The sequence below is a fragment of the Sander lucioperca genome, chromosome 11 (assembly GCF_008315115.2).
Source record: "Sander lucioperca isolate FBNREF2018 chromosome 11, SLUC_FBN_1.2, whole genome shotgun sequence".
NCBI classification, from domain to species: Eukaryota; Metazoa; Chordata; class Actinopteri; order Perciformes; family Percidae; genus Sander; species Sander lucioperca.
In genome coordinates this window covers 25,991,481-26,017,976 of record NC_050183.1, presented here as the reverse complement: position 1 = coordinate 26,017,976, position 26,496 = coordinate 25,991,481, and the positions used below count along the sequence as shown (strand labels likewise).

Sequence of the window (26,496 nt, the reverse complement as noted above, 5' to 3'; positions counted from 1 at the left end):
AAATGCATATAATCTGAGGGCAATGCTCTGATTGTGCTATCCTAAGTGCCATGGAAAGCATGCTGTATTCTGCTCCATTCTGATCCCAGAGGTGTACAGTCCACTACCTTTCCAGTAAGCCTGTGTGCCAGCGCTGTGAGTCGGCCATTGTTGAGTTTAGCTTCTAAACTGGAAAGAGCTTTAGTCAGTCTTCCCACTCAGCTTTACTCAGTTCAGTCTCAGTTCTGTACCAAAGACCTCCATTTCCTGCTCTGGCGCCATGGCATGCAGCTGACAGCAGCTTTTATAGATCTCCTGAAGGGACCCAGTTACAGTGCATGCTTCCTCTCATACATTAAAACATATACACATACTGCACAGTACACAGTTTGCACACACGGTTAATGAAGGTAGACTGTGGTACAAAGATATGAAAAGAGAGTAGTGGTGACAGGAATTGTACTTGAGTTGCAGGTGAATTCACATTTGTTCCATAGAATAAATTCCAATATTTACTTTCAACTACAATTTTTAATTAAATTGTGAAAATGAAAATGTAAAACTAAATTAAAATGAAATTGATTGTTATATCGTCACAAACATGTAACTGGCTTTCTAGGCCACTGGTTTCCGACCTGGGGTCCCTAGATCAATCGAAAGGGGTCATGAGATGATCAAAAGGAAAAGACATGATTTTGCTACAAAATTTTGTCTATTTTTTCTGACTTTTTCCCCTTTTTTTTGCCCCTATGTGCACCCCAAAATGTGTGACCGGACGAACTGTACGCATAGCAAGCGCGCCGACTATGCATGCTCCAACACTTGTTCCACACTCCTGTCCTGTTGGTGGCGTTAGCTGGTTTGCTAAGAAGAAGAGAAGACAATAACAAAATGGATGCTTGTTTTGGAGAGAAGTTGTGCAGTAGATCCACCCACATTTATAATTCATCTAGGAATACAAAGACTAGCCTGGTCCTACCAGACTCTCGTACATTTCATTTGTACAGAGAGTCTGGCATAGAAAGTATATAAAATGGACCAACAGATCCCGTGTCTCTGGACGGAGACCAGTGAAGTTTATTAGAAGCACTTTCCCGGTGATGGCTGAGCGTTACTGAGCAGCCTCCAACTGAGCTTGAAGACGTAGATGTGACGTGAGCAACCTGTCTGAAAGTTGGAAGTCTTCTGGTAGCTGTGCCAAGAGAAATCTCAATCATTCCCAATCTAGCAGAGACGGAGAGCGTAGGTATATGTAAGGAGTTAACATGGACACAGGCTAATTATTGATCACTAAAATGCTAGTTAACATTAGTAATTACACTTAAACAGCTAATGTGAGTCGAAACTGCCTGCGAGCTTCTCCTGTACTATACGGTAATTCCTCTACTATGAGACAGAAAGTCGCGTGGTTATGACACAATCGTTAGCCTATTTTTAAAAAAACGTCGAGATACAAGGTAATGGAGCCTTTTATACATTGTCGTGTTTCTTTAGAAATAAACAATGGACAAAGAGAGTCTTTAAACGTTTCAGATGTAAAGTTATTCTCTGTCAAAGTGACGTCAAAATGAATGGCAGTCAATGGAATGCTAACAGGGGGTGATGGCTTGTTAGCATCAAAATGGCGCCATAGGAGCTATGGGTTGTTGAGAGACCCTAACCCCCTTGGAGTCTGGCCACTCTCCATTGAAAAGTGTTAACTTCCTTGAAGGCGGGTACTCTGTTGAAGTTTGAAACTATTGGATCTGCCCAGAGCCACTCTGGATCTGCCATAACCAATCGCTAACGTTTGCTCGTGACGTCGGCTTAGCATCGCTAGCGTTAGCCTTAGCAAACTCCTTCACCGCTAACGGAGCGAGCTGGAAAATCAAACTTGTCCTGAACCCCGTGGGGAGGAGGGCCACAACATCATGGCCACCAACAAAACTCAACAAAGATTGTTCTTGCTCGGGCTTTAACTTCTGGATATTCGGCAGCGTTGCCACAACGGACTGAATGGCTTCACTCGCATCTTTCTCCGCCGCCATTACGGAACTACAACTCAGACTAGCGCACGACCTCAACGTCATCGTTCTCAGCCACTCCCTCTGTTCGCTGATTGGACCAGTAAAGATTGGCCGGAGAAAACGCGCAAATATAACGCAATCCCAGACGATGTACTGAAGGAAAATGAAAATTGAGCGGAAGTATGTAGGAGGGCGGAGCCAGGCTATACAAAGACAGCCAAATGGCGTTGCACTCCTGGCGAGAAAGTGCCTGTGGATCAGGAAATGCGCATGCGTGAAACACCAGACCCACGCGGACCCTTAATTGTAGCACGAATGGAACCGCAAGGACATCCTTGCGATCGCTACAAGTCCACAACTGTCCACCAACGGTGCTGCTTCTAATCAGTACTTGTTGCATGCATGGTAGCAGCAAGATAAAACTGCATAATGGTAACTTTGATCGAATCAACAGCAATCTGCCAGCTACGCTGACCAACCTGCACTCTGTCAAACAGTAGTTAGGACCACATGTTGAAGAACAATACAAACTAAAACCGGATGCCTACAACTGAGAACATATTCTGTTGGTGTGCTCAGAGGCCCAGGAGGTAACACTAGTTCAGGAATAATGGACGTACTTCTTGACAAATGATGTGGGGGCCCACAGGCCCTCCAGAGCTCCTCCTTTCCACACTGACCCATACTGAGAGCTTCTGAAGGTACTTCTCAGGCCAGCTTTGAGGATCCAATGAAGTGTAGGCGATCGATAATTGTAATGTGAGAGGTGAAAGAGAAAGTGTTTAGCCATTTACATTTCAAAAAGAAATCCTTAATATTATTTGTCTTTCTCTCCTCGCTGCCGTCCACCAGCAAAACGAGCCAGGGGGAAAGATCCCAAATATTGTTTGGCAGTTCCAATGAGTGCAACTTGGAGAGGTATTTGATTTCACAATGTTTCAGTAGAAAAATGTGTGGTGAGATTATGTTTGAACGGTCCCGAAGGGCAAGTGGTTGGCCGGGGTCTGAGGCAGAGGAGGAGGAACAGACAAGCCGGAGAGCTGTGTTCTCTTGATACCTGGGAATGCTGGGAGGATGTGACCGATGCAAATATCAGCAGTGTCTGTTCATGCAGCAATGTATAACTTTATATTTATGATCAAGTAAATCATTAACATCAACAGAGTCACTGATGTAGACCTTGTATTGTGAACACTCAAACAGGGACAGTAATTTCCCCCCAAAAAGTATTCTCCTCAGCCACTACTTCATGAGGGACAGTCAGTCAGTTCCCTGGCTTTGGCTCCCCGTCTTTGGGTCTTATTGTATTGCGTCTTTGGCTCAGTGAAGAGTTCTTCTGGGTCAGACACAGGATCCCCGCAGTGGGCCCACCACAAGGCCCAAAGCCCCTCGTTCTCAGAGCCTGTTTGTCTTAGTGAGAGGAACACAAAGCTTTTCACAGAGGAATCCCTCATTAAAATGAAATATATCCACGGGGGGCATATGTAGCTCTATCTGACACAAACATTCTGTCCACTGTCAACAATCCATTACTTTATACTACCATGTGAAACTTAATTCCTCTTGTAATATCTCAATATCTTTGTTTTCCACTGTCTCCCTCCACTCTGTGACCCCCGTTGCCTCCGTTATGCCCCTTTTTTTAGGCTTATTTTCATTACATTTTTGGACAGATTAGCTCCACACCCTTGTTTTATATGTCTATGAGCTTACTCTTGTTGTGAGTGGCCAGTGTTCTAAAAATGGTCCGGTGAGTTACAGCATGTTAGAGCGCAACCATCGTTAGGGACTGACGCTCTGACAGGCTCACGAAAACAGGTCACTGCACCTAAACATTGCCCCGTGTGTGTGTGTGTGTGTGTGTGTGTGTGTGTGTGTGTGTGTGTGTGTGTGTGTGTGTGTGTGTGTGTGTGTGTGTGATAGAAAGAAAGAGAAAACAGTTCAGTGCCCATGCAAATCCAACAAAAGAAAGAAACCAAATTAAGCATTACCTCAGCCACTCACAAAGCTGTAAAATTAGCGAATGGAACGATGAGCTCACTCACACTGTGCGCTCTAGGACGCCAGCTAATAGGACTGCAGACTAATAAATAGGTATTATCAAATTATGTAAATAATCTTTGAATCATAATGCAAGTCAACAGGGGGACTCAGCTGATTAATCAATTAATCAACCATATTTTTACACTTAACTAAACAAACAAGATCAAATGTGTTTATTAGCTGTTTCCAGTCTTTATGCTAAGCTGACCGGCTGATACCTTCATATTTACCGTACAGACATGAGAGTGGCATCAATCTTCTCGTCTAACCCTCGGCAAGAAAGCTGAAAAGATTTCCCAAAATGTCGAACTATTCCTTTAAAAGAGTACTCCACTGATTTCGAAGTTGTCAGACTCACAATGGATAGTTTTTGACCAACGACTGTTCGGCTGCTAGTAGCGGCTAATGTAGCCTCGAGCCGCTATCCTCAAATAGACATGAGGAGCGGACTACAGAGGTCTGGTAATCTCACTTCTTTCTAACTCCCCACCTCCATATTTTTTTCATTTTTAAACCTGTAGTCTTCAGACCCAACTGATGCTGACTCAAGTGACATCACTTGAGGTCATTTATAAGACTTTGCACAGCTCCCTCTGGAGCCTACGGAAGAGGATTAGGGCCACATGAAAGAATCTGAGTTTTAAAGTCAGAATTCTGAGAAAAAAAGTTGAAAGTTGAAAAAATTGCTGTCTTCTGACTAACCATCCATTTTCTCTGTGTGTGTGTGTGTGTGGGTGTGTGTGGGTGCGTGCGCGCGCGTGCATGTGTGTGCGTGCGTGCGTGTGACAGGCTCTTGGAGACTCCGATTTCCCCGTTGTGCTGAGGCAGCTGCTGCCCTTGATGAAGCCCCGCGGAGGTGAGGACAGCACCCTGGGGTGGAGGTCCAGGGAGGATGAATGCGGGCCTGATGAGCTGATCCTCCTGCTGGTTTACCTATACTCCCTGGCTGACGAGGCGCAGCCCGCAGACCAGGATACCCAGGGCACGCTGGAGAAGCTGGAGAGGGAGCTGATAGGAGCGCTCACCCTGGTCATCACCCGAGAGACTGAACTCAGCCCCTTGCTCCAGAAACTCACCGGTGAGAGAGAGTTAATGCGATCACAATTTTCCTGATTGCTTCCAGGAGCATGCTCAGGTTGCCAAATTTGCTGATGGTCGAAAAGGAGAGAACTTGCAGTAGGAGAGTGGGAACAGCTGATTGTTTGTTTATTTCCTGCCTCCAGTGCTGTTAATGGGAGGATTTGTATCAAAGTCTTCACACCCCATCCTTCTCTCTAATCCTGCATCACACTCTTTCACGCATACACCTACAGTACACACGCTTTCTGGTCAGTTTGGCAAGCAGTTACACAAATAGTCGGGTGTAGGAATGTCTGAACTTTGTGCATGTGGATAAGTGTGAGGGAGAAATTACCCTTCTCTTTGACATCTACAGCCCTTCTGGCACGACAATAAGACTACCTGTACAGCTGACAGATATATGAAAACGTTGTTTGTGTGGTTCATAGGCACCAGTGTATGTCTACTGGTTTCTTTGGTTACATCTACACTAGTACTTTTTCATTTTTAAGCGGTGTTTTCACACAAAAACAATCACACAGTTTTAAGCTCCATTGCGGAACTAATCTCCGTCTATATTAAAACATCTGACAACACATATCACGTGACCATTCACATCCACTGGGCATGCGTGTACCAGTGTAAACAGATTGTCTGATGTTACTCTGCAGTTGAAAATCTTGGCTGTATTAGTTTAAAATACAGAAAATACTTTGAGAGAACAACAATGGCGAAAAGTAAGGATTTATTTGCTTGGACCATCGATGAGGTGGTACAGTTACTGAAAGGTTTGTAATCCTACCTAACCGATACCACTGACTGACATGCATCATCATTTTTAAAGGTCTCAGTTTCTGCCCCGTCTAGACTACAAACAACAGAGTTTTCAAACCAAAACAGGGGCAGCCGTAAACGTAGTAAAAGATATTCATGTTTTTTAACCAAAACGTAGTAATATAGATGTAGCCTTTGGTTCCTTTGTGCACCGCCAGAGTCATTGCTGGTTAAGCTGAGCTGGTAACTGTGTGGTAGAGCAGATCAAGGCCTTAAGATGAATTAAGCGTCTACCTCCACACCACAGCCAGCTGTACCTCCCAGAGTAATGGCGTCTTTAACCTTGGGCCTGTGCACACAGACACACACACACACTCACACACACACACACACACACACACACACACACACACACACACACACACACACATACATGGTCTCCTCCCCTGCCACACAGTTCATAATTAGAGCTACTTTTAGTTTTGGCCCGCTCCGTACCTTAGCACACACCCTGAAATAATATGCTGCTGTTTGGGCTGTTTTTCAGCTCATATCGCACATAGGCTCATATAGTATATATAGGGTTGGTAAATCTATGTAAAGCACTAATAAAGGTTGTTGATCCCTCTTGCTCTTTTTCACTCTTTACCTTCTCATACTCTGTCTTTCTCTCTTCCTGTTCTACTTGGCTAAGTGCAGCTTGGAATTGTGGGGCCTCTTGGCAGGCAAAGGCTGAGAGATGTGGCTCATGTTAAAAAACCTGACTCTCTGTTATAAACACTTCATTGGAAATTACCCTGTCATAGTGTGCCAGGTGCGTTTTAGACAGAAAAAGGTGTGTGTGTGTGTGTGTGTGTGTGTGTGTGTGTGTGTGTGTGTGTGTGTGTGTGTGTGTGCGTTTGTGCGTGCGTGCGTGCGCATGTCTTGCCCGTCCAGAGGAATTCAGCAGTGTGTGCACCCTGCTTTTAAATGTGAACGCGTGTATGCGCACGCACGAGCGTCTGGGAGAGTTTTTATGGCAGGCGATGAAGTGCTTGGCTGGGGTAACGTGAGGCGGGAGGTCGTCTCTCTCCGCATCCAGAGCAAAACACTGATTGTGACATTCTCCTCCAATTAAAAGACTCAAATTGAAACCAGACGTTGAATGAAACCTGGTCGCCATGAGAACAATGTTTTTACAAATTCTTCTATTTTGCTCCCCTTGGCTACAGCGCATGCAGAAACACAAGAATAATACACACACACACACACACACACACACACACACACAAGAATGGCAGAAACAAAGAGAAGAAATAAGGACAAGTAAGTTTAGGACTCTACAGAGGACAGGCTAATGCAACACACCCCGACCCGGCTAACTACCTCCTTCTGGGAACTTAATTAAAGAGCATCTTCAGGAAATAGTGTTCCTTAGACTACTTCACACTGGAGATTGTTGTTCTATTCCATGTTTCCTGTCAGTCCTGGTAGACCTTCTGCGGTGCAGCATCAAACATCCATGAACTCGTAGTTTTTTACAGTAAGGCCGGTGAGAGGGTTAAAAAAGTTGTTTTCCCAGTTTGCATTTGTGAGCAGAAAGCAACTGTTTGTTACAAAAGCTGTGAGGAGCATATGCACCTTTATTTATAGGGATATATTATAGGATAAATGCTTACTGCATTCTGACTCTTCTAATTGTCCCACTAAACTACTCTTAAAGGAACACACTGACTTATTGGGACTTTAGCTTACTCACCGTATCCCCCAGAGTTAGATAAGTCCATACATACCCTTCTCATCTCTGTGCGTGTTGTGGAGGTAATCGGTTCCAACTAGCCTACTGCTCCCAATAAGTGACAAAATAACGGCAACATGTTCCTATTTACATGTTGTGATTTGTATAGTCACAGCGTATACAAATTTTTTTGTCACTTATTGGGAGCAGTAGGCTAGATGGAACCGATTACCTTCAGGATTCGTGCTAGGCTAAGCTACCGGTGGAGCCGTCGGACAGAGTTACGACACTCACGGAGATGAGAAGGGTATGTATGGACTTATCTATCTCTGGGGTATACGGGGAATAAGACAAAGTATATAGTACAATAGTACAATAAGTCGGCGTGTTCCTTTAAGAACTAACTAACTAACTCTTGGGTCACAAATGTATACTTTTGGGTCACAAATGTATACTTTTTTTAAAGGCTAAATACGTTCCTGAAACTGCTGGGCACTGTAGTTTTTAGCAAAATTGAATAACTACCAGTAAATAGTCTTTTTGTTGGGGACTATTTTCAGCGACAGAGTTGGTGTGCAAATGAGTATTTACGGCAACAGGACAGTGGATATGACATTGACTCAAAATAAAAAAACTACTGTGCCTATGTTCGTGGTAATAAAGGAACAACACTGTGGCTCATTAAAGTGTTTAATGTGTAGTTTTTGAACAACAATGGAGCTATATAGAATAGCTATATCAGGCTTTAGCTACACAGGCAAGTTAGTAGGATCAATTCGTTGTTTGGTTTGGTCTTTTCATGGAATATGTTGACAAAAGAAGAAATATCACAGACTTACCCTTTCAAAAAAGTTTCTCACCACAGTGCTTGGTCTTGCAGCTTCACACCAGAGGAAGGACAGTAGAGCAGCCTAAACAGACCCCTTCAAAGTGTTTTATAAAGAGTTTTGGTTTTTCAAGTTTACTTGTGCCTCTATGTGCATTTGTGTACGTAATGCAACGTTTTCATCACTGCATGTGTCTGTGCATGTGAAATGAACATTCATATTCTACAGGACTGAACAGTATATTGATAGTCTGCATTGTTGTCTTAGGGTATGGCGTTGATTAAAGGGTTGAACAGTATTTATCCAAGAAGATGATTGTGCTCATTGCAGCCTGGGAAATGAGCTCTTAAACCAAACGCTCTACAGCCAACACCGCATGTGGAAAGAGCCGTGGTCATAGGCAAACGCGGCGATTAGAGAAAAAAAACTGTGTGATTGGATAAGGAACCCACTGCTCTCCCAAAACCTGGAGTCTGATTGGGTGTTGCCAGACAGTCTGTGGTGTGCATGGGTGGTGTGTGTGATGTGTGCAGGTTGTAAACAGCTCCAAGCTGTTACTGTTAATCTCTTGTTCAGTTGTGGCAAAGAAACGACACTGATGCTGGTAACAGAGCGCAAATGAGTGTTCCTCTGACTTCTTCATGGATTTGTTTCCTGTCAGCCTTTGGTGCAGAATCAAACCCCCCCCCCCCTCCCTCTTCTCCTTTCAAATTTCTTCTTTCCTTCTCTCAGCATTGTGGCGCAGTGGGCTGAGAAAGAGAGCAGGCCAACCCAAATGTTCCTAATTCTTCACCGTAGGACATCATTCTAGCTCAGAATGATGGATCATAGTTTGTCTGTACTTATGTCCGTGTGTGGGTGTGCAGCTCCAGTAGTGAGAATGTGAAATCCCAGTCCCCAGATGGCGATGATAGTGATTTACTGGCAGCAGTGACAGAAGAAGGGAAGAAGGTCACAAAATAATGTTTTTTAGAGCAAGACGTGGATTGTAACTGGAAGTTGCAGCAGCCTCAGAAACACATTGGGTTTGTTATTCATCCTGTCAGAGGGGTGTGCGCGGGGCAAGGAAGAGGGGGAGCAGTAGGAGAGTCGGACCTCCCCAACACCGCTGTTTGGGTTGGCACGGCAACACGGGCCAGTCAAGGGACATGAAAGGGATCATACATAACTCTGGCCACCAACTCTCCATCTGCCTACTCCTCAAACTTTTCTTTTCTTTGTTTTGTTTTTTTTATTTTTTTATTTCCTTTTCCATTTTTTTTCCCTCTTTCTCTCTTTTTACAACCCTCTGTTTCATTCTTCTTCCCTCTCCCTGAGGCCCTGCAGCACCAGGCTGGTTTGCAGGGGGAAGTGGAGCATAAGTTGGTCTAATGATCGCGGCTGATTAAATATATTTCCCCTGTTGCACTGTGTTTATGAAATTAGTCCCAATTATTTTTAATTGGTGGTCTTTCTTTACTTCCTCCTCTGTTACACAAACACACAAATACCACACATAGATGTATGAGGTGAAAACCGTACAACCCCGGGGTGAACAAAGCAGCCGGTGGCATTGTTATCTCTAGCTCACTTCATCAGATAAGCTGATGACATGGAGCTCAGGCTTTAATTAACACAGGCTCATCAGCTCCTCACTGGCGGGCCAGACAGGCCTGGTGAACAGGCAGGGCCACACACACAGTCGCACCCCACCAAGTCTGCTCCCCAGTCAGCACTTAAACACGGTGGTCGGGTCTCAATACTGTACCCTTGTTTCCTTGTATCTATCCCAGTTACTAATTTCCTCTCCTCAGGGTTGGGCTAATTTGGACCCAAAGGACAGTGTGATAGAAGGTAGTCTCGCTTTGCCAGACCTTCCTCCACAGCGCTGCAAAGGAGGGTCTGGCTAGTCCACACAGCATTCTGGAATGGGAGAAAAACATGTTCTGGTTTATTGGCCTTTCTTTAAACCAATCACAATCGTCATGGGCGGCGTTAAGCGCCGGATGGAGCCGCGGTGCCGCTGCTAAATAGTCTCAGGAAGGAACTTGTTTTGGTGGAACATGTGTATGTTCAAAAGTAGTTTTAGTCGTGCAACAGAAAACTCTGAGATCTGAGGAGCAGTTAACCATAGTCCTCACAAATCAGCCGGAGTTTAAAAGTACAACACAAAGAAAGCGGAAGGTAACGGAGTGACAAGAGAGTGAAATCTGGCGGAATTTCCGTGGTACCGGAGCAATCCCGGCAGTGGAACGTCGTGGATAGAGACTAGACAGAAGGTAACAGCCATTCAGGGTAACAAATGGCTACAACTCTGAGGCAGTTTAGCAACATGGCAATATACTGTAGATAAACTTTCAAACATGTTTTCCACATGTGGGAAAACTGTCTCCGACAGGGAACAAGGGAGATTGTGCAAGTGTCACTACGACAGTTTTGCCTTGTCACTCTTTTAATGTTGACGGTCCCATCACTGACGCTCTTAGAGTGATGTATACTGTAACTAAAGCGTGTGTAGTTATAGTTTAGATGCAAGATAAGGCTTGGAATATGCCGTCTATTAAAGTGCTCATTATGCTTTTTGACTTTTTCCCTTTCCTTTATTGTGTTGTATATCTTTTTTGTGCACATTATAGGTTTACAAAGTGAAAAAGCCCAAAGTCCACCCCAAAGGGACTTACCATCTCCAACAGAAAACACTGTTCACAAACTGCTCCAAACAGCTCTATTGTAGTCCAGCCTTTACTTCAGAGACAAACGTGGTCACTTTGGAACACACGTTATAATGCTCGCCTAGCTGCTAGCATGGCACGCCCTCATACTCTGCTTCTGACTGGCTAGTAGTCCTTACCTAGCTACTGTCAGGGCACGCCCTCATACTCTGCTTCTGACTGGCTAGTGGTCCTTACCTAGGTACTGTCAGGGCACGCCCTCATACTCTGCTTCTGACTGGCTAGTAGTCCTTACCTAGCTACTGTCAGGGCACACCCTCTTACTCTGCTTCTGACTGGCTAGTAGTCCTTACCTAGGTACTGTCAGGGCACGCCCTCATACTCTGCTTCTGACTGGCTAGTAGTCCTTACCTAGGTACTGTCAGGGCACGCCCTCATACTCTGCTTCTGACTGGCTAGTAGTCCTTACCTAGCTACTGAGCATGTGCGACTCCCAACAAAGATGGAACAGCAGTGAGATGTCTCACTCTGTAGCTAAAACAGAGAGCTCAACACACAGGGTGAAAAGAGGAGCTGCAGCAATGTGCAGTACAACAAAAATATGGTGTTTTTTGAAAATTAAACCATGTAAACCTATTCTTATAAAACCTCTAAATACAATAATGAACCTGAAAAGGAGCATAATATGAACACTTTAAGGTGTTAACCTTGCTTCATTTGCACAAATTTGACCGCTGAACCATTTGTGTTTTTTCATCCTAAACAGTTAATTAGTTACCATCTGTATGTTAACTGTTATTTAGCTGGCAATGTTTGCACCGAACGTGTCTGTGGGAGTGTGTCTGGGTCTTTCTCTTATTTCCCTCCAGTCTCTCCTTGTTCCTCTCATCTCTGTATGTTCATGAAGCAGATTCATAATGCCCCGGGGTAAGCACAAACTTTTAGCTCAAGTAGAAACATTTTCAACTTGCGTGGACGCACCTCTGTATCAATTTGTGATTCCCTAGGCAAATGTTTGTCTAATTGCGTCTTTCCATACGTATGACTTTGAATGCAATCGCACTGCTTCTAAAATTCGTTTTGCTTTCTTTTTTGAGCAGACCGTTGGTCTATTTAGCAGGTCAAAATGAAAGCTTGAAAATAGACATTTTAGTAACTTTTTGGAGTCTAGTTTTTTCTGATGGGTATCCCACATCTATGTACTTTTTCAAATTAGCTTTAATAAAAACGCAGGACAATGCAAACAATTCTTCTCTTTTTGCATTCATTGAGCTTTGACAAACACTTTTCACACTTTGTTTGTTTATTAGTTAAAAAAAATACACATACACCAAAAGATGTGTTTTCTGCTCCACTTGCTGTTCACAACAAGGATACTGACCCGTAAGGTTTTAAATGGATGGATGGATACATGCAGTGGTGGAAGAAGTATTCACATCCTTTACTTAAAAAAAGTAAAGGTACTAATACCACACTGTAAAAGTACTAAGTGTTTAATGGGCTAATCATTTCAGCTGTACTTGTAGGCCCATATACTGTTGGGTAGTTTATAATAAAACATCAGATTTTATAAACTACGTGTGTTTTGTGTGCAACAGTTGAATGTAGTGGAGTAAAAAGTACAATATTTCTCTCTGAAATGTAGCGGAGTAGAAGTAGAAAGTAAATGTACTTAGTTACATTCCACCACTGGATACATGAATGGATAGTTGCACAAAGCAACAATCATACACTTCTTCTATTGCTCTATGCTAGATGCTTGGTAAGTACCTGATCAAAACACATTACATTTTAGAACTCAATAAAAGCTTGTGTAAGTTTATCCCATTCCTCCAGAGTACAATGTCAAGTCAAAACGAAACTGAAGAACTGAAACACACCAGAAACAGAAGTGACGACGCCGCTTGGTTAGTGGTAAAACTTCAACCCTACTGCATCGTTCCAGGATTCATTTTGACTTTGCAATGAAATAGTATGAAACAACCGGGAAGGGAAAGAGATCTATTTGCATATGTATTACAGTAAATACTGTAGTACTGTACCATATGCAGTAACAAACACAGGAATCTGTAGTATTATCACTCAGAAGCAAACCATCATCTGTCAAACCATTGCAGTCAGTAGTATCCCCAGTTTGTCGGCTACATTTCACAGAGCTGGCCCAGAGTGTAGTTTACACCTCTGTTTGTTTTATGGAGTGTGTTAGCGCTCAGCGGAGAATTCCTCTGCTTGTTATTTATGACAGGAAATGCACATCATAAAAGGCTCATAAGCACTTAGATCTCCGCTGGGAATCGGGCTTGTAGTATGAAAAAGAGGACACTATCCCGATCCCACACAGACTTGCGAATAGACACACACTCACTCGTTCAACAAAGCCATGGCAGAAATGCACACCAAACACAGATACACGCCGGCTCCAGAGGGACTCTAACCGAGACAACGGCCCTTGGCCCCTGCACACGCGTCAGGGCAGGCGCGGGTCAGACGGAGGGTCAGCGGAGGAGTCCAGCCAACACGCTCTACCCGCTTGCCTCTCTCGTCTTCTGCACGGACTCCTTGGCTCCTCTTGGAAGACATCGCTCTTGATCAACATACATACGTTTCTGCTTTGCAGTCTGTGCAGCACTTAGACTGAGAGAAAGAATTTAAAGAAGTGTTTGGTGTTTTAAGCCCCCAATGTCGTCTTCCAGACAGCGCTGCATGGAAGGCACCAGGGTTAGGCAAGGGTTAGCGTTAAGGTTAGGGTTAGGTGCCTTGAAGTCGACGGTCGCAGCGCTGCCTTGAAGTCGACGGTGGGGGCTTAAAACACCATCGAGCGAAGTGTGTTTGTGGATGTATATGGGTCTCTGTTTGTGCCTTATCTTTAGTCAAATGGCCAAATAGAAACAACTGTCTTGGCTCAAAAACAACATTCATAAATAAGTGTATGACTCTGGTTGACTGTGTGTGCGCCTGTGAGAGTCTGTTTTTTACAGTATATCTGCATTTCATCTGTTGGTGCGGAAGAACTTGTTTACGTTTGGGATTCCAGTCAGCAGTGAAAGATGACCTGTCCTAATGTACCCGCTTTCCTCCCCAAACTGTCCCCTCTCCCACTCTCTCTCTCTCTCGCTCTCCACCCCCTCTCTCCCCCCAGCCAGTTCGACTTCCTCCTTCTTTCTTTTTTTTTTTAAATCTGAGGAACTCCCTAACCTACTTTCATCTAACGCTCCTCGATGGACATCTAGCTGTAAACGTGTCTTCATCGGCTGTCAATAAAATCTTGTGACGTGTTCATGATTTTTGAGGCCTAGAGTAAAAACCCAGAGGAAGGCTCAAGCCGATCACTTCTTTTAACCAACCTTGAGTGCCTGGACATGTTTGTTTTTTTATGACTTTCTTAGTCATAATTCTTCCTTCCTTCCTCTGTGTACTTTATTCCCTTCCATGTGCGCCAGTGGTTAAAAGGATACCAGAAGCAGTTCTGCCACTTTTTATTCTTTTACATATCATGTGACGTGTTCATGATTTTTGAGGCCTAGAGTTAAAAAAAAAAAGGCTGCAGCTCAGCACTGCTTTTGGCTTTTGACTACATCCCTTAAACAACAGGAACAGAATGATGCTTTTCTGTGTTAGCATCCTGTACGAGCAGTGGGACCAATCTAGCGCTCCTGAAATTGAAACGTATTCATTCCGTTTCGAGGTTCTTTGGCCCCGTTCTCCTGGGTGGAGAATTCCTCCACGGCCTCGACACCAGATGGAAGCTCTCCTGGCGCTATGAGCTGGCCGGGTCATTTCCTGTCAGGAGGCCTGGTGTTAATCAAGGCCTGAGCCAGCGGGAACGCCCCTTACTCCCCTACCTCTTTCTCCCTCTTTTTTTTTTATTTTTTTTATTTTTAACAACCCCTCTCCTCTTACACCCCCTCATCTAGCAGAGAGGCAAAGAAATACACATTTTTCTCTCCTCCCCCATTTTCCCCCCTTTAGTTTTTGTTCTTTTGTTTTCCATACCATACTCCCTGCTTTGTTTAGTACATGTCATACTCCTCTCTGAGTGTCTTTAGGCAATCGTAAATCATGAAGAGGTAATGGTCTGTGCTATCAAAGTGTCCCTGCGGAGGAATGCAGGTCTAGCCAATAGATAGAAGGAGATAGCAAGGAATGAGGAGAAAAAGAGTCTTTCTTTGCTTTGCGGTCTGGCGTGTCTGGTCACTTTCTGTTGCGTCTGTTGGTATCTGCTGTAGTGTGATGGACACAGTGGGAGATAGGCTTATCTCCTAGCTCCTCCCTCTCAGCTGACCCCCAAACTGGCCAGACACGAGGGGGTGGGGTGTCAGAGGGAATGTTTGGGCTGAGTTCTTCTGCTATGTGATATTCTTAATCACTTAATGGTCTACGTGCTTCATCTCCAGTGTTCAATGGTGAAACGTTGTGGTTTTTCTGTTGGGTCATTTACATGCTGGAAGGTTCTGGACTCATGCATATGTAGCTCATGTATCCTAGTTTTGATGCTTGAAAGCATAATTTGGTTAGAGAAAATTCAGTTAAGCTAAGAGTGAAAAACACTCGCATGTATGACACTTAGATCTCCATACTTGGGATTACTTTGGCATGAAAACATAATATTCCATTGGTTTTGGGTTTTCGCTGTTGCTGTGCTATCAGATTTGTGATTTCATTTTGATGAGAGCAAGCAGTTCAAACTATTGCCGTTTTCTTCTGTTTAACAAATAAGCTGAACATCCTGAATGCCTCTGTGTTATATTTTTCTCTTGACACTAAACAGCCGTACAAGACTTTTCCTACACAGGATGCAGCTCTAACATTTACAACATACGAAACAAGTTATTGAAATCTGGAAATAGCTGATGACAAATGAAAGAAAGCACATACAGATTATGACAAATGAAATAGTTTTCTCAGAACTATGACAAAGTTGTTTTCACTTCTCAGCCCCAATTATATATGTATATATATATACACACACATCTACTGTATACACCTACTAATACACGCACATATACTTCAATTTCATATCAGTGACATGTCAAACAGTGTACAGTGCGTATACAGATCCATAATATTTATCCATGCAGATATACTAGAATACTAAATTACCTAGTACATAAAACGTAGGAACAGTCAAGTGGTTTTTAAGAGGCAGGTACACAGCTCATTTTTGGCACAGTCTTGATAAACTCTGTGTGATTGGAGACCCTTTGACTAGAAAATAGTCCATTTTTAACGGGAGTCTTGCTGTGAGTGTCTCCATTAGATAGACATTTTTCACCCTTTCTTTCCATTGTGCTACTGTTGGAGGTTGGGGCCTCAGCAAGGCAACTGTGATCATCTTCTTGGCTGTTAGGAGTAGAATCTCTAATAAATACATTGTATTCTTGTCTGTCAAATCGTCACCAAAATACCCAGTATGAAATCATTTGGTTTCAAAGGTAAGCATATTCTTAATATTTGTTTAATCTCTTCTTTCTTCCAACACTTTTTAATAAATTTTTGTGTAGCAATACACAAGTGCTACAGGCTAATATCGGAGGGTGCTGAGGTTCGACACCCAGCCCTAAATGTAAGGTGTCGCTGTTAGTCTGTGCTGAGTTGATTTAGTCTGATAAAGCACAGGCTGTTGCGGGAGATATCACTTAAATCCTACTATCAATAGAACCTATTTCTCCATCACACTTTCTGTCTGCCTCTCCATCATACCATCTTATCTTCTGTCTGCTTCTGCCACTCACACTCTCTCATTCACACACACACACACACACACACACACACACACACACACACACACACACACACACTCTCGACTGGTCTTTGATGCCGACAGCTGCTTGACGTCTGCACTGTGTCTGCGAGCTCAGCACTATCACATCCAACTCAGCCCACTCTCTGTCCAGCCAGGTAAACGTCTCTCTCTTATGGCCAGAGATGGATGGATGGATGGATGGATGAACTGACTGTGTGTGTGTGTGTGTGTGTGTGTGTGTGTGTGTGTGTGTGTGTGTGTGTGTGTGTGTGTGTGTGTGTGTGTGTGTGTGTGTGTTCTTGTTTAACTATATTCGTGGGGTCCAAAAATCGGGAATACAGTATACGTGTGGGGTCCAGACAGCTTTGTGGGGCCAAAATGCTGGACCCCACAACTTTAAAGGTCTGTTTGAGGGTTAAGACTTGGTTTTAGGATTAGGGTTAGAATTAGGTTATGGTTAGGGTGAGGGTAAAGGTTAAGGTTAGGCATTTAGTTGTGATGGTTATGGTTAGGGTAAGGGGCTAGGGAATGCATTATGTCAATGACGGGTCCCCACAAAGATAGTGAGACGCACTGTGTGTGTGTGTGTGTGTGTGTGTGTGTATAATGTTTCCACTGCAGTCTCGCAGATGGTGAGAAACATTTCGGCGGAGAGGGCTGTTAAGCTGCCGTTATCACCGCCATCCAACACAGCGTGGGTGTATAAACGGCGATAATGACTGTCTGCAGCAAGGATTGCTACAGTGAGGCCAGTGTAAACCCAGCCCCCCCTCCCCCAGAAAATTAACACATTAGAACACATATACACACACACCTCCCTTATAACTGTCGCCTCTCACCCTAAGGCCAGAGCGCCCATATTGATACTCCCCATTGAGTATTGAAAACACTAACTATTTTTGGCCATGCTTTAATTTCCCTCTTCCGTACTGTAGCGATCGCAGATCCTAAGAAAATCCGCTGCAGAGAATGTGTTATTTCCAGGATGGGATGTGTGGTTTTAATTTACTCCTTTTCCTTCTCCACGCCTCCCTCCCTCACACATTGCTGCTGTGTGTGTGTGTGTGTGTGTGTGTGTGTGTGTGTGTGTTCACAATTCCTCAGCAACATCACTCCAGAGTTTCACAGTTGTACACAACCTCTCTATTTTAATGAAACACAGTGACATTAGTGCTGTGATGTCTGATTCCAATGTTGGAAATGGATCATACACAGAGTGTTAAACACACTGCGACTTAAGATTGGAGCACAACCTGTTGAGTTATGAACAGAGTGTAAATAATCATATCATCAGAATATCTAAGTGCTCGTGGAGTGTTATTTCTTTCCGAAGTGCTATTAGACACACTAATGTGCATTTTATAGCATGACTGTGGCAGGTCTAGCCCTCTCCCGTCCGCCTGTGTAGACTCATGGACTCACACACATGACACTAACATCTGTCTCTCAGGTGGGAGCAGCCGCCCTCTGATAGGCCTCCTCGCATCACTGCGCCAGTCAAGAGGCTGAGCACACATACATGGGCAGCTGGCTCACGCTTTCACTTGAACTTGATCTTAAATAATTCTAAAACTAGCAAGCTTTTGTAGTCCAAATGTTTTTGTAGTCCAAATGTTTTCAGTTGTGATAGCACTGTGCTGCGGGGTTCCTGACCCATCCGTGACAGCCCCCTCTGTTGCGATGTGTGGGAGCGGATTAGCCCGTTTATTATGTCTTTTTGAATGACAGGATTATGAAGTTTGTGTTTTTCTGTAGGGCTGCTGTGTGTTATGAGGACTGCTGTGTGTTATTTGTGTTATGCTAACCCATTTTTTTGTAAGCAATGCATCTCTTCGGCAGAGATTATCGTTGGTTACTATGATGTTTGGGGGGGGAAAGAAGCGGACAGTTTTTGAGACGTTCTCAAAACCCCATGGGCGGCGTCGACATATCAAGGTCAGAAATAATAAGGTGGTACGACTGCTAGCGGTCACTGTAGCGCCGGCTCCATCCACCCTATAATCCACTTTGATGTGGACCTTAACCCCACCAGGATGTGATGTTTGTGTAGAATGCCTGCCTGGATGGGTAAGTATATGTATGATCTCTTTTGGTCACGGGTATCGTTGTGTGTGCTCGTGTGATGTTGTCCAGCTCGGGGGACTGAAACAGGAAGTATAGAGCTGCGATTAGGAGGATCTGACATTTGCAAAGATGAGCTTCCTGTGATAGGAGGCTTCCTCTGTGTCTGTGGGACTCCCCCACCTTATCCTCCCCCCCCCCCCACTATCTGGCAATGACTGCCTTCTCTTACATTCCACTCCTCTCTCTTTCACTCACTCACTGTTGCCCGGACATACCAGCTGTTTATGTCACACATATTTACTTCCACGTTAAAGGGTCAGTGCACATGAATTACAAAAAAACATATGTTCTCATTAACCCACTAGTGGTATTTAGTTATGCATCTGCCTCCACCTACAATGGAGATGGATTGAAATTTAGTTTGTGGGGCTCACAATGACATTGAACATTGACATTTCAAAAGGAAAACGGCAACATATATATTTTTCTAGAATCAAGGTATCATACGTTTACATGCACACAACAAACCGGGTTACTCAGAGAATTTAGGTTGCGCAGGAAATTAAATATAATAACACAATAACGCATTTACACGTAGTCTATATCGACGACGTTGTTTTTCCGGGATAGTTCAGGTGCCGCCGGAAATTCTGCCGTATGGCCGTTACCTTCCTCTTCCTTTGTGTTGCCGTTCTAAACTCCGGTGGATTTCTGAGGACTATGGTTAACTGCTCCTCAGATCTCTGCAGGGTAAATCCAGACAGCTAGCTAGACTATCTGTCCAATCTGAGTTTTCTGTTGCACGACTAAAACAACCTTTGAACGTACACATGTTCCACCAAAACAAGTTCCTTCCTGAGGCTATTTTGCAGCAGCACTGTGGCTCCGTCCGGCGCTAAGCAACGCCCAAGACAATTGTGATTGGTTTAAAGAAATGCCAATAAACCAGAGCACGTTTTTCTCCCATCTCGGAATGCTGTGGTGTGTGAAGGTCAGTCAATGCGAGACTACATGCACTGTAATAACCTGTACCTATATTTATCTTAACTGTCTAATTGTGGCCAAATCTTTACAGGGATGCTCAGCGTTGGTGTCTGTACCATGTATTCTTGGACATTAAATGAGATTCTTAAAGGTTACTGAAGTAGTATGTCACATGACATGGTTGAGATTTTTAGACAGATAACTTAATTTTAACTTAATTTAATGTAGTCAACAATATAATCATGCTATTTAAAAAATGTTCCTCATCTAAAGTGTTATTGACTAATAAATTGTCTCTGTTTCTTTGTTAAACAGACCAGACCTAGGTTGCAGCCTATGACAATTATGTATTACAGCCTTAAAATATAATATATATATATATATATATATATATATATATATATATATATATATATATATATATATATATATATATATATATATATCTCACATAATATATAATATAAAATATTGGTATTGAGGAGCAGCAGCATTTATTAATGGACATCCTACACTAAACATTTACTACCACCTGACAACTTTACTGTTCATTTCTTCTCTGTTGGATGGCCAACAGCTGTCTGCTATAAACCAGCCTCTGTGTTCAGCGGTGCACCGATGCACTGGCATCATTTCCTTGTGCCACTTTCAGATGTTTCTATTGTAAAGATGATTTCTCCTTTCTTCATAATATGAACTTTCAGATTTTTTGAGTTTATCTTATTTAAGTTTTAACTCACACACACACACGTCAGTCGGGAGTTAAGTCGAGCATGTTTTTTTTTGGTCAATTTTATTTAAAATGTCTTTTTCGAGCCTCGTGGGCCCTTTCACGTCTTCGTGCCCCGGGGCAAGCTGTTTAACATTTAGTCGGACCACACTACTATCTGTAATTACATTTTGGATATCCAAAATAGCATTCCTCCTAGTCAACATTAAATTCTCACGAGTCCGAATGGCAAGAAAAGATGTCCACAATAATGTTTTTGCTAGTAGAAATTGTATTTCACGATATCTACTACTTTGATTGTACTCGTCAAAACTTAAAGATATCTTTAAGATACCCCCCCCCCCCCACACACACACACACACACACACACACACACACACTCACTTAGCAACAGACTCAGCAACAGACTTTTGAGTTTATAGGGCTGGTCTCCCAGCTCCTCACTGTGAAGAAGACATTTATAAAGCAGTTTCTCCTAAAATGAAGAGTACAGTGATCACACGATCAGTCAAAGACACGGATTAACCCTAGCTCTGCCATATTACATTAGATTACATTTTATGATATGTTATTCTTGTTGTGATATCAACAACATTATATATAACGAGATAGAATGATAGGAAATTGGCAGGAATAGAAAAGCACACTACAAACAGGAAAGAAATGAATGGTGCTGCTGCTGCAGTATATCAGACTAGGAATATGTCTGAGTTTTACTAATACTCAAATATTTAGCTGTAGCAACTTTATTAGGCTTCCAAATTGAAAATACTTTGGTTTTAGGGCATAATCTCTAATTTCATGCTGCCGCTCTGCTGTCACAGCAAAACTTTCTTTTTCTAAAGTCTTGACATGAATACATGTAAAAAGCCTATTAGAAACCTGCTTACAGGTATGAATGGCCAAGAAATCCGCTTTCTCCAGGAGAAATTGTGTTGCGTCAGTCAGATTCCTCTTACCCCTCCCCCAGAAACTGGCTTTTAGTCTCCATAATGTTTAAGAAATCAGTTTGCAGTGTTTTACATTTGCTGTTTTTAGTGTATAACATGATGCCCCTTATAACTTAGTGATATCTTTGAAAAGGTGAAGAGAAATAGGAAGTGAAAGCCCTCTCTCTGCAGAATGTCATTCTGTGAACAGTTTCGATTGGAACTCTCTACCTATGCAATAGTAACTATAGGAAGTGTTCCCAGTGTCTGCTGTAGCAGTATTTTAAGTTTTATGTGAGTGTGACTTAGTATATGCCACTGTGTTTTTAGTTCCCATGATGCTCTCCCAACCTGTAAGATTTTTCACTTTTCCCCTTTACTTCTGAGTAAGACTTGTCTCATCCCTTTGCAGCCTCCTCCTCACCGTGGGATTACACACTGATGCAGCCCGTCCCCCCCTGCTGTATGCTACTGTCCCTTTAGAGCGACATCAGAACGTCATCCCACTCTCAAAAAGCAGTTTTAAGTCTGAGATCATACGATTTCCTGTGCTCTTGTAGAACTGGGACTCGGAGATGAAGGCAACACATCATCCCTCTCCTGCGGAGAGAGCATGTGAGTCATCCCGCAAGCACAACAGTGTGTGTCTGAGCCACAGTTAAAGTGTATTGCCGTTTTTCCATCACGTGGTACTTGCTCGACTTGCCTCGACTCTACTCGCCTTTTTTGGGTTTCCATTATGAAAAATAAGTCCCTGGTACCTGCTAACAGGTCCTTTTTTTAAGTATCACCTCCGTCGATGTTCCAAGTGAGCTGAGCCGATACCAAAAGGTGATGTGAAAACCTGCAGACTACTGATTGGTCGGAGAGAATCGTCACTAATCACTGCGTCATCATTGCTAGCGATAGACGGGGGTGTCCTGAACAAACCCTTTTTTCTCTTTATTTCAGAGTGACAGTGGATAGACAGGAAAGGTGGGAGAGAGATGGGGGATGACACGCAGCAAAGGGCAGCAGGTCGGACTCAAACCCGGGCCGCTGCAAAGGCCTCAGCCTACATGGGGTGCACGTTCTTACTGGGTGAGCTAGAGGTCACCCCCAAACCCGCCATTTTTAAATAGTTTAGCCAGCGGTGGTTTTTTTGCTGCCTCCAGCTTCTTTTGAAACAAAATGTGTCTTCTGGCAAACAGCCACATGCCAAGAATCAAAAACAACACACCTTCGACGTTCTGTGTGTGTGTGTGTGTGTGTGTGTGTGTGTGTGTGTGTGTGTGTGTGTGTGTGTGTGTGTGTGTGTGTGTGTGTGTGTGTGTGTGTGTGTGTGTGTGTGTGTGTGTCGCGTTAGGTCACGGCTGTTTCCTGCGTTGTTGCTATGACGACCAGCCACGCTCGCCTCACGCATGAGGCGGTACTAAATCTGCAATGGAAAAAAGGGGGGACGGGGCACTGCGGTGGGGACGGGGCACTGCGGTGGAGCCGAGCCGAGTAGAGCTGGTACTAGCAGTGGGTAAGAGCCATATGAGTGTAAGAGAATGAAAGAGATACATGGGGGGGAAAGAAAGAATGAATCCCGTAAATCAGCTCAATTGTCCATTGTCATCTGCTCTGGTTTTGCTGTGGAACTTTTAGAGAGAAAAGAAAAAACCATTCCAGGTTAATCAATCAATCTGAGCTGTGCCTCAACATGTGGCTTCAATCTCTGTTTTCTGTTGCATCCCGCCCCTCTTTTAGCCTTCACAGAGACTCGCGACCGTTGAAGACGTCTTCGTGGTTGAAAACAAGTCATTTCAATCTGGATTTCACACAGAATATACGTCCTCTGTTCTTTCATGCAATAGTAGCTCTAAATATCTCCACAGATAATATATATCTAAAGATTTAGATCTGATGCAGCAGTGTTCTACAGGAAAGATTAGTGTAAAAAGCGTCCAGGTTTGGATGTGTCCGTGTGTACATGCCCTTTCTGTGTGTTGACTGATGAGCCAGTAAACAGACCCAGCGGCTCAGATATCAGTGGAGTTTATTGCTCTGGGTGCAGATCTGGCAGGCCCCCCAGTTGTTTATTTGGCTTTCAGGTATCAAATGAAATCCGCAACTCTCTCTCTCTCTCAATCAAATGTGTATTTCCTCGGTGTGACCGTGCAGTAATGGCTTTGTAGAGTCAACAAACTGTCATGCATGAACTTGTTCGCACAAATACACAAGGCATTGTCCAGCGCGTATAGAAACTAATCTCTCTTTTCTGCTTTCCCACAGACACACACTCATTTTCTCTCTTCTTTTCCCACACGCATCATTGCTCACTTTTTCTCTCACTCTCACTTTGACGTACACACTACATACGTACATAACACACACGGCTACTGCATTCCCATGCTTTGTCCCAGGTAGGGCTGGGTACCGAACTTTGATACTATTAAGCACCGACCGAATTTCCTCCATATTATCGAGTATCAAAAAATGCCTTGTCATTCAATAGCAAATTTCCATACCTACGGAGTCATCAGTGTCAGTGAGCCAATAAGCATGCAGCATGCTTCTACTGTACCAAGATCTAATGATGTTTGTGATTGGCTGTTTACACATTGTACAGACATGCAGGGAAATCTCTACCTTACCCACAGAGACGGGGCTCATGTGTGTGTGTGTTGCTGTTTTTTGAGAGGGTTGACTACAGTAAGCGTCACATAGGTGTAAAGGAGCTGAAATATATATATATATTTTTTTTTTTTTACCTTTATTTGATAGGACAGCTGAAGATAAGAAAGGGGGGAGAGAGAGAGGGGGGATGACATGCAGCAAAGGGCCAGGGGGGTCAGACTTGAACCTGGGCCCCTGCGGTAAGGAATCAGCCTTGGTACATGGGGCGCCCGCTCAACCAGATGAGCTACCAGGGCGCCCCAAGGTATCGAACCTTTTGGACGATACCTAGCCCTGGTCCCAGGTCAGTTTGGTTTCGGAGGTCAGATACAAATTCTCCTGTCCACCCCTCTGTCCCCGTCAGCGCGTAATTCAGACCAACAGCACCCAGGGACCACCAGAGGGTAGAGGCTACACAACCACCCCCACCAGCATGTCAGTCACACACACACACAGCCACAGCCACCACCACCGACCGCCTCCTCTCTGCTCCATCCCTGCAGCCACTATCAAAGGATCTGAACATGTCTCCCATGGGAGCGGCCGAGCATGGTTATCATTCGACAGACACACACACACACACACACACACACACACACACACACACTCTCTCTTCTCTCGTAACACATTCTCACTCATACTTTCCAAAACACACACACACACACACACACACACACACACACACACACACACACACACGATACATAGGAGATCAAAGGTTAATCATGTCTTTTCATCAGCTACACCACCCTCTCATAATCTCATCTGTCCTCCTCCTGTCTAACGGTTGTGTGTGTGTGTGTGTGTGTGTGTGTGTGTGTGTGTGTGTGTGTGTGTGTGTGTGTGTGTGTGTGTGTGTGTGTGTGTGTGTGTGTGTGTGTGTGTGTGTGTGTGTGTGTGTGTGTGTACGAGCAGACATTTGTCTTGTGGGAGCATTTCTGTCCTCACTATTGGAAGCAACTTTTTTTCTTTTTTTTTTTGCTTTGCACTCGGTAAATAAACAGTCCAGTCCTCCTCTCCCATTGTTTTCTTCTATCTCTCCATCTCCTCTTTACTTATGAAACAAAATTTCTCTGTTTACATTGGGTGATTTAATGGGAACCAAGTGTTTCTGTTGTAGTTGTAAAATTGGCTATTAATTTGATGTACACTCCAATAAAGTCTGTGTAATAGAGCCTTACTATAATTTGATAAGTATGTGAGATTTTAGCTTCATGTTTAAGAGTCTGCAAGTGAACTGAAAATCCTGCTCTTGGCTGTTTGAGTCGTTGTTTTTTCTTTTCCTAGTGTTGGGAAAGAAAGCGCAAGGGAGAGAACGAGACAGTCAGAGTCTAACCCCCCTGTGTGAACCCCAATCCTGACTGAAACAGGAAGTGCTTATTCATTCAGGAGGTGTACATTTACAGAAAACCCTCTCCTGCACCCTCAAATGGAGATTTTTGAACTAGGACAGAGGCACAAAATGGCTGGGAAGAACTGCAGCGTTCAAAAACAAATTTTTAAAGGCCCATATGCTTTAGGTATCTGATAGTTAAAAGACATGGTTTTTTTTAGTTGGAAATGATGTGATCCTGCAACCTGACTAGTGACCCTTGAAGAGTCCTCCTGTTCTGAAATAATGCTGTGAATATGAATTGGCTTCTGGCTTTCTTGATTTTTGCTTGTGCGTTGTCTTTCTGCCCTCCTCTCATGATGTTCATTTTTCAACATAATTACCTCAATTCATGGGTGGATATTTGGATATTTATAACTATTGCTCTGCAAGTGAGTTTCCAGATTAGCACTTCAGGCAGTGCGCTTGTAAAAACAAATAGAAAATAAATGATGCATAAGGAGTTGAGAATATGAGGCAAGTATATCAACGATTTAATTCTAGCAATGTATTCATTTATGAAGTGTTTAACATTAATGTCTTAAACATTTACTTTGACAATTAACTGCATTTTACAACAAGTCCCCACAAACCATACGACGATGTAGGTCCTACCCTCTAATACGAACCACAGGAGCGCTTTCCATCCTCATATCTAAACCAGAGAACCTAACAGTTGCAGTTTTGAACCTAACAGTCGTGGTTTAAACATGTCGTTGAAGGTGCTGTAGGTAGGATTGTGAAGATCCAGGACCTAGCCAAAAAATTTGAACATCAACAACTTCTCAGTCCCTCCCCCCTTTCTGCTAAAGCCCAAAACGGTCTCCTAAGCCCCTCCCCCCACAAGGGAGAATGAATGAGTGTGCATGAGCAGTGATTGACACGCAGTTAGACACCCCCCCCCGGCCCTGATTGGTGCATCTGAACAGGGAGCGGTGGATTTTTGCAAATCCCACTACAAGCTGTAGGTGGAGCCAG

General features: G+C 43.6%; 1 protein-coding gene across 1 annotated transcript in view; it reads left to right on the top strand.

Moving 5' to 3' along the window:
- Positions 1–26,496, top strand: part of scfd2 (sec1 family domain containing 2) — a 114,992-nt gene that overhangs the window by 46,721 nt on the left and 41,775 nt on the right. Inside the window, exon 5 of the mRNA XM_031311947.2 lies at positions 4,818–5,106. Within this exon, the coding sequence (XP_031167807.1) occupies positions 4,818–5,106 (289 nt within the window). The remainder of the gene's footprint in view (positions 1–4,817; positions 5,107–26,496) is intronic.